Raw genomic sequence first — 8,444 nt, forward strand, 5'->3', positions numbered from 1 at the left:
CATAAAGAAAAGGACAATACATTGTCTTTATATGGCTCTTGTTTTCACAGTTGTTCTAAGTACCAATTAATAATGCAACTAGTTTCTTGGTTTTGTTCCGCCTCATCCAAATTTGATTTTGGAGCTCAAAGCTTAGTTTGGAACACAATTCCTATAAGATATAGCTGAATAAATGAGCCAACCAAAAGGCTTGTTTAAATGGGCCAATCATTTATGAATTAAGTAAAAGTAGAAAACGTAATTCTACAGAATGTAAAATGTAAAACCCTGTTTGGACAATACAAATGAAACGCTGCACCACTTCAAATATTTTAGAGAGAGTTGTGTGGTTTATTCTGATGACCTAATGATTGACTTAAATTGAAACCAAACCAACGGGGGACTACAAACAGAGAAAAGAGCAAACTGGATCCTGTTAGTCCAATGGTAGCAGCAGAAATGACTAAAACCCCATGGGAGTGTACATTTTAGAAGATGCTAATGGCAGTTAGCTCAGTTGCAGAGTGTTGCTGGGAGATATCTTAGATGAAAAGGAAAAATTCATTTCCTCAAAACATAAATCCCCAGCCAAACCCTCCAGACAAAAGAACAAAGCACAACAATAGAAACAATTTAACAGGAAGCCATCCTACCACTTGTGTGTCTCTACCACAAAGAAATCTACAGATGAAACAGATCAGGATATAAACAGATTCAGATGCTGTCAGGCAAAATATAAAGGGCCTTTCACTTTAACAGATCTTTAGCATAATGGTTGTCATTGTGATCAGTGTTTGTTTGCTTTTTCCTCAGATTGTGACTTATATTTACATGTATTCAAATATACACACTTATGAGTTGAAGTGGGCTAGTGTTGAAGTGTGGACCATCGGTGCATGTCACTGCAACTCTGCACTTGTTTCCTATCATTTAGTAACTAATAGCTGAATGAAATGAATCAAAAGAAGCACTCAGAAATGTTTGAGATTTTGGCTCAGAAATGTAGTAAGGGTTGTCTGAAAAAGCAGAAAATCCTTGTCTTCTGAAGGCAAGATTACACCTTCTGCATCGGAGTAGCTGAGGAGGTCTATGTGACACGTATTTTTCTGACTTGATCATGACTGTAATCACCAGAGCCCAAAACTGAGTCAGTTTTGAAATGCAAGAACTTTAGGTTTCCAGCTTCTTATTTAGTAACCACTGAATATATTATCCCTGAAACTAGAATTAGGCTTGCATTACTGCTTATTTACAAAGAGAAAGGTTGTTGTGTAACAGTAGGTTACAGAAGCACACTATGCGCTAGCCCCCATGTGGAAAAACAAAAAAAAAAGGCATGCACTCTCCTTCAAACATCCCCACTGTATGTCCACTTACATGCAGCCCTGAAGAACACGTTTCTGCCATAAGTATCTCGGACATAATGCTTTATATTTTGTATTTGCAACACAACATAACAAATGCCTACAGATCTAACATGTGAATCTAAACGGGGCCTCTTGCACGTATATCAACATTGATTACTGCTCGACGGAAACGTCCTTGCTGTACCTCACAGGCAAATTGATACATCAAGCCAAGAATACAAAACCATTTTAAAGCAAGAGACTGTAATACTCATCTTGTCAATAGCAAGCTGAGATATAGCGGCAAATAATTTTTAGAGAAAAACATTTATCCAAATGATATTTGATCAAAAAGAGGCCTATTTCCATTCATCAATGTGCACCAAGCAATTCACTTCAGACCCAAGAGTCAGAGGGCTCAACCCACTGCTGAAGAGTGTGAAGGAGCTGCACAGTCAGTCACTGGTGAAGCCTTGAACTGTACTGAGCAAAGAGTCAAGGAAGACATTAGAGGTGATGTGGTAAACATATTTCAGCAAGGGGCTCCTGGGATACATGATGAGTGAGTAGAGGAGTATATCTTCTTGGTAAATAAGTACTCTATCTGTATTTTTTTATTTTTGTTTTACTTTTATGTATGCACCATGACATCAAGTCAAATTCCTCGTACGTCTCAACCTACCTGGTAATAAACCTGTTCTATTTCGTATAAGGCTTCGCCCTCTAAGGCTATCGCTATTGGGTAAACCCCACTGCACGTGTGCAGCACTGACAGACTTATTCCACGCCCACCTACGACGTGGGCCCCACCTCCGGGCTCACTTCCGTATAAATAGGAAGTAGGCCCTACAATCCGCTCCTACTTTTCTTCAGCACTCCGTTGCAGAAGCATTGACAGGCAAAACAAGTTATTTTAAGAGCTAAAAGAGCAAACATTCCTGGTTCCCCTGGGCCCATCCTCCCTCTCCTCCGGACGGGGGAAACAGGGTCAACCCGACATATGAGTTACGACCGGAGCTCACGGTGTGAGTTTTGCCGGGGATTAGAGCACGCAAACGCGGCTCTCACTCCCCAGGTGTCGTGCACTCATTGTGTCCATCTCCCTCGGGCCCACAGGCAGTGGAGAGCGGACGCTCTCGTTGCTGCGGCCGAGGATGATTGGCTGCTCCAGGAGTTTTTACTCTGTGGACCAAGCCCTTTATTTATTGGATCCGAATGGCGGGCAGCAGTCAGGCGACTCCTTCCCCTCCATTCATGGATCACCAGGTGGAGGAACTCCCGGAGATCATCGGAAAGGCAGCCGCCTAATGAGATCTCCCGGTTCAGGAGAGCTCTCCTCCGGATGACATAAAGCTGCATAAGCGGCTGCCTCACAGCCTGTCGGTTGTTAGGCAGCAAGGCTTACGGCTAAAACCAGCTGTCTTTAAAACCTGTCGGTTAATTAGACAGCCCGGGTTTGTTTCCTATGTCACAGATGTGCCTCCTAGACACACCGCCGCTCATTCCTCAATGTCCGTTTTACGAGTTTTAAAAGCTCCTAAATGGCGACATGAGGAGAGCCGCTGTGTAATACAGCGTGGGGAGGTGCATAAGCCAGCTGTTGTTACCTGTAAGGTTAAACAGACAGCGGGGCTCGCCGTTTGAGCCGGCTGTAACCTGTTGGTTAGCGCGGCAGCGGGGCTCGCGGCACAAGCCAGCTGTAATTAACCAGCCGGTTACTTAACAGCAGGGCTTGACGGTTAAACCTGATGCTCCTAAACCTGTCGGTTATAGGCAGCACGGGTTTTTTACTCTGTCCCAGATGTGCCTATACTACACACGGTCGTAATGAGCCTAGGGCTGTTATTACGCACTGTGTGAATAGCACTGCACACACCTCCGCTCATTCCCTCAGCGGGTTTGAGCGTGAACGCGCCTCAATGTCCAGTTTTCGAGCCTTCTCCGAAACAGAGACAGGATGAGAGCCGGTGTGAGATGCAGCGTGTGGAGGGCCCCTCGCAGCCTTTTTCGGTCCGGCACGGGCAACGGCGGCGAGGGCTCTGACGTGGCTCGTCACCATGACAACCACAGCACATCCAAACCAGGTGTGCGCTCTCAGAGTATTACTCAGAGTGGCGAGGGGGGGGGGGAACATGCATGTCGCAGGCAGTGGGGGGACAGTGGCCGCCGCACATGTCCCTTCATATAAACGCGCTGGAATTACTCGCCGTATGGAGAGTAATTCAGCACTTTGCCCTGTTGCTGTGGAATCATCATGTGATGATTCAGACAGACAACAAAACGGCGGCAGCCTACATAAATCGTCAGGGAGGTGTACGATCAGCGCAGCTGCTGGACACAGCCAGGCGGCTGTTGTGCTGGGCGCGCACACACATGCTCTCGATCAGAGCAGTGTATATTCCCGGCGAGCTGAACAGAGGGGCAGATCTCATGTCCAGAGGAGGTCCTCGACAAGGGGACTGGAGCCTCCACCCCGAGCTGGTCTCCCAAGTGTGGAGCAGGTTCGGGACAGAGGTGATCTGTTCGCTGCTCGCGGGAACGCGCAGTGTGCTCTCTGGTTCTCCCTGAGAAGGCAGGATCACCCCCCTCTGGGGGTGGACGCGTTCGCACACAGACCTTGGCCCAGGGTGTTACTGTACGCTTTCCCACCAGTCCATCTGATCCCTCGGTTCCTGGACCGAGTGCAGGAGGAGCGACTGGTAGCGGTCTTAATAGCCCCGGAGCGCACGGGAGCGTCCTGGTTTCCCTGCATGCAGCGGATGCTGTCAGGGAGACCGTGGGAAATTCCGTGGCGGAGGGATGCTCTCTCCCAGGTGGAGGGAGCAATCAGCAGTCACCCAGTGTTAGGCCAACGTTAGTGGGCATGGCCCCTGAACGGGAACACTTAGAGGGGCTCGGCCTCTCTCAAGATGTTGTGAGGACTATTCAGGGATCCAGAGCCGCGTCCACCAGGGCGTTGTACACAACCAAATGGACGGCGTTCCAACGATGGTGTGTAGGAAAAAGCGTGGACCCCGTGGCGTGTCCCCTGCCTCTCGTGCTGTCATTCCTCCAGCTGGACAGGAAATTGGCCCATAGCACGATAAAAACGTATGCGGCTGCCATCTCGTCATGCCATGTAGGGTTTGGGGTCAGCACGGTGTTTAGTCACCCGCTGGCAAAACGTTTCCTACGAGGAGTACAGAGACTCAGACCGGTATCACGCGCGTTAGCGCCTCAATGGGATTTGGCTGTAGTGCTGTGCGCACTAGGTAAAGCCCCTTTTGAACCGCTGGATCAAGTTCCCCTGAAGTTTCTGTCAGCCAAGGTAGCGCTGCTCCTGGCTCTGACGTCAGCTAAAAGGGTGAGTGATTTGTCTGCTCTCTCTGTGGCTCCTTCATGTCTCCAGATCCAAGGAGATGGCAGCTCAGCTGTGTTACGCCCGAACCCGGCGTTTATGCCGAAGGTGATCACAAGCTCGTTCAGATCGAGAGTGATAACTTTGGAGGGCTTCTTTCCTCCGCCTCACACATCAGAGGAGGAAGCCACATCTCATCTCCTCTGTCCCGTGCGCGCGCTGGCATGCTATGTTACACGCACGGCTGCGTTACGCAAATCCCAGCGTCTGTTTGTGCATTTCAGAGAGCGCTCAGTAGGACAGCCTCTATCTGCACAGCGCCTGTCACACTGGCTGGGTGAGGCGGTGTCACAGGTGTATGTTTCCTCTGGGTTGGATCCACCGGAAAACATTAAAGCGCACAGCACCAGGAGAATATCAACTTCTACGGCATTGTTTGGAGGAATGACAGTGGAAGACATTTGCACTGCTGCATCTTGGTCTTCACCCTGTTCGTTTATTCGTTTTTATTTGAGGGATGTCTCCCATTCCTCTCTGACACATTCAGTACTGAATAGTCTGCCAGATTGAGGAATATCGGGGATTTTCCAAATTGCAGGCCTCTTTCCTGCCTGTCGGCATGTAGAACGCGGCCGTTGCTCCCCTCTCTTGATCGTTTTTAACAAGTAAGACTTAAAGAACTCTACTTTTTAAACGACAGGTAGCCCGAGTAAGCCTACCTTCGTTCCTTGATGGGGAAATATTCATTTTGGAAATGCTATATTCCCTGGGAACGTGATGCTCCATTTACGCACGGCGAAATGGACATGGGTTATTAACTGAGTAGGTGTGTTTTGTGCTTCTGGTAACGGACGGAACCAGTGGGGTGTAGACTACATCCTGCTTCGCCCTTAACCCAATAACGATAGCCTTAGAGGGCGAAGTCTTATACGAAACAGAACTAGGGTTACGTATTGTAACCCAGCTTCTATGAGTATAGGCGCAGCCCTCTAGTTCGGGCCCCACTGGTGCCGCGAATAGCTGAAGAAAAGCTGTGGGAGCGGATTGTAGGGCCTACTTCCTATTTATACGGAAGTGAGCCCGGAGGTGGGGCCCACGTCGTAGGTGGGCGTGGAATAAGTCTGTCAGTACTGCACACGTGCAGTGGGGTTTACCCAATAGCTATAGCCTTAGAGGGCTGCGCCTATACTCATAGAAGCTGGGTTACAATAACCTTACGTAACCCTAGTGTCTGATTCTGATTGATGGCACTTCAAGGAAGGAAGAGTATAGATACAGTACACATGTGGAATACATACATACTGTTGATGTCAATTGTTTTTACTAAGACTTTGTATTTATTTACAATGTATTTGTGTGTCTGCACTCTGCACAGTAAAATGATGGAGTTTCACATACTAAAAGAATCATGGCATGAGGCATAAAACCAGCCACACTTTATAAAACATGGGTCTATTCCAATTATCTGCAGACATCAGCTATTACCAGTAAATGGAACAATATGGAAAAAACAAACAAAAAAACGGCCCTTCATAATGGACATTTGCATTTACCAAATGTTTTGATAAAAGCCTTTTAATCCCAGCAGAGTTCAGAAGGACATTACATCATCTCACGGTGAAGTTTAGCACATATTTTAAAATGATGAAAACAAACTGTTTTGATGTTGTTCCAAAGCCTTAAGACGGATCAGCGGGGTGTCAAGAGGCATCTGATGAGTTGTTGACCATCTGATACTAATAAGGCACCTCTGACAGCGACTTTAGGGACGCACACACAGAGCATTCCTTAAATATGATTGGCACTGCAGGGCTGTGGTTTTGTTCACATAACAATACAGATTACTTTATTATAAGATCATACATCTGTAGCATAGAAGCTCAGTAAGCTAACTGACATGGACATCACTCTATTCTGCTAGGAGATTAACTGTATTGTCTAAAGTTGGGGAAAGACATTCATTCATGACAGAATCATGAATCTTATCTGAATGGATATGCAACAAATGTCTTCCAAATAACATAGACATTGCTACTGATGCAACATTAATGTGTGGTTTTATTAAAAAGATTCCACAAAATATCAGTTTATTTTACGTGAAATGTATTTTTAAAATTGGCAAGTAAATATAACCTTTAGTCTTAAATTTGCCACTATAATTTGACATTATTGCAATCAGTTGATATACATGATTTGAATATGCAAACTCCTACGTTTTAAACTCACACACACACCTGTTGTTATGCCATCATTTGCCACACAGAGGTTAACTGGAGCAGATCTTGAAATAAGCACCCCACGTACTGAATCCAAAATCGATTTTGATTCAAATCCATCATTACCAAAAGATTCATATGCTTTGTGTTTTCTCTCTCAACCTTTTTGGAATCCAGTCATTGAGACAAGTTATATTATTATCATCCAAAATGTGAGATATCTGAAACTAAGATTTTCAGTGACTTCACTGTCATTCATGTTCTTGTAGAAAATAATGTAAAGATAACAAGTAACAATGCAAATAATGAATAGTTGTATCTGTGTTAGTGAAGTTATTTTGAAAAGGTTTTTCAATAATGATTGAAAAATCTCCTCAAGGTGTTGTTATGTTACGTTACTTTGTGTAACCTTGAAAGTCATGCCATCAGTTAGCTGTCCTCTACTCTACGCTGACAGTCTTTTCACCTCTCCCTGCATTACTGCTGCTGCACTGGGCGAAACTAATCTCAGACTGTTTAGCGGTGATTGTGGCGCCATTATCTGTGATGAAATGAGGCTTAATTCTGCCATCAGTTCCGTGCCTGCATGAAAGTGCTTTGACAGATTATTTTGTCATGTTTGCAGCTATTCACAGGTAATTCTGCCTTCTATGGTGATTATTTCATTTATCATGCGACACAAATTTAAAAATAATTTTGTCACAGCGTCCAGCCTGGTGTGTGAAATTGCACATTATAGTTTTGAAAGGCACAACAAATATGAAGGTTATTATTATAATTATTATTGATGTGCTTGCCAACCTCTTTAAATAACATGGGCTTGAGTGTCTTGGTTGCGTGTCATTGGTGCAGAGCTTGATACTGTACCTATGATAACATGCGCCCCCAGCCTGGCCATGTGGCGGACTACCTCATAGCCGATTCCCCTGCCTCCTCCTGTCACTATGGCAACCTTGCCATCTTGTCTGGGCATCACTGGCAGAAACAGAAGAGGACACGCAGATATCAGTAGGAATGTCATTTGATAAGGACGCTGCTTCAAGACAGGCCACTATTTCAAGATATAAGGAGTCCTTGTAGTAAGACTTTTAGATTGTCTGTAAATCTCAGATGGACTTTATCTGGGTTTTTACATTCTATGGCGCAATTTTCCTTCACTTTCCCAAAGAACTTTGTGTCTTAAAGTTTCACTGTGGTACTTACTGTAAACTCTGTTTTTGTAATGCAAATTACAGTAAGCTTTAAATGAGACACGTTCTTTTTTTCAGGCCATGTGCAGACAATACCTAAACAAGTTTGTTTTTGTTCATGGTCGTCATCAGATACTGATTTTCGTGTGATGATGAGCATGGATAAATAAAGCTTTTTTGCATTTTTTTTACACTAATCAACTTTGAACCAAAGTTGATAGTAATTTATATAAATCAAAACACAAGTGATTTGTTGTGCATGTCTTACTTCTGACCCAGCGTAAATAAATAAACCTCTTAATTAAAACAACAAATAGTTTCCAATTACATTCAAACTGATTGAACTTTTCTTTTAGCAATATCTACTGTATTTCAT

General features: G+C 44.8%; 1 protein-coding gene across 3 annotated transcripts in view; it reads right to left on the reverse strand.

Moving 5' to 3' along the window:
* LOC117466292 (polyprenol dehydrogenase) overlaps positions 1–8,444 on the reverse strand; it is a 61,837-nt gene that overhangs the window by 39,620 nt on the left and 13,773 nt on the right. For 2 of the 3 annotated variants that reach the window (XM_034109455.1, XM_034109454.2), the window contains exon 2: positions 7,746–7,853. The exons of the other annotated variant lie outside the window; for it this stretch is intronic. In XM_034109455.1, coding sequence (XP_033965346.1) covers positions 7,746–7,851 — 106 coding nt within the window. In that variant the 5' untranslated portion in view covers positions 7,852–7,853. The remainder of the gene's footprint in view (positions 1–7,745; positions 7,854–8,444) is intronic. 3 annotated transcript variants of the gene reach the window in all.

This window comes from Pseudochaenichthys georgianus, chromosome 21, assembly GCF_902827115.2.
Source record: "Pseudochaenichthys georgianus chromosome 21, fPseGeo1.2, whole genome shotgun sequence".
In the NCBI taxonomy this organism is placed as follows: domain Eukaryota; kingdom Metazoa; phylum Chordata; class Actinopteri; order Perciformes; family Channichthyidae; genus Pseudochaenichthys; species Pseudochaenichthys georgianus.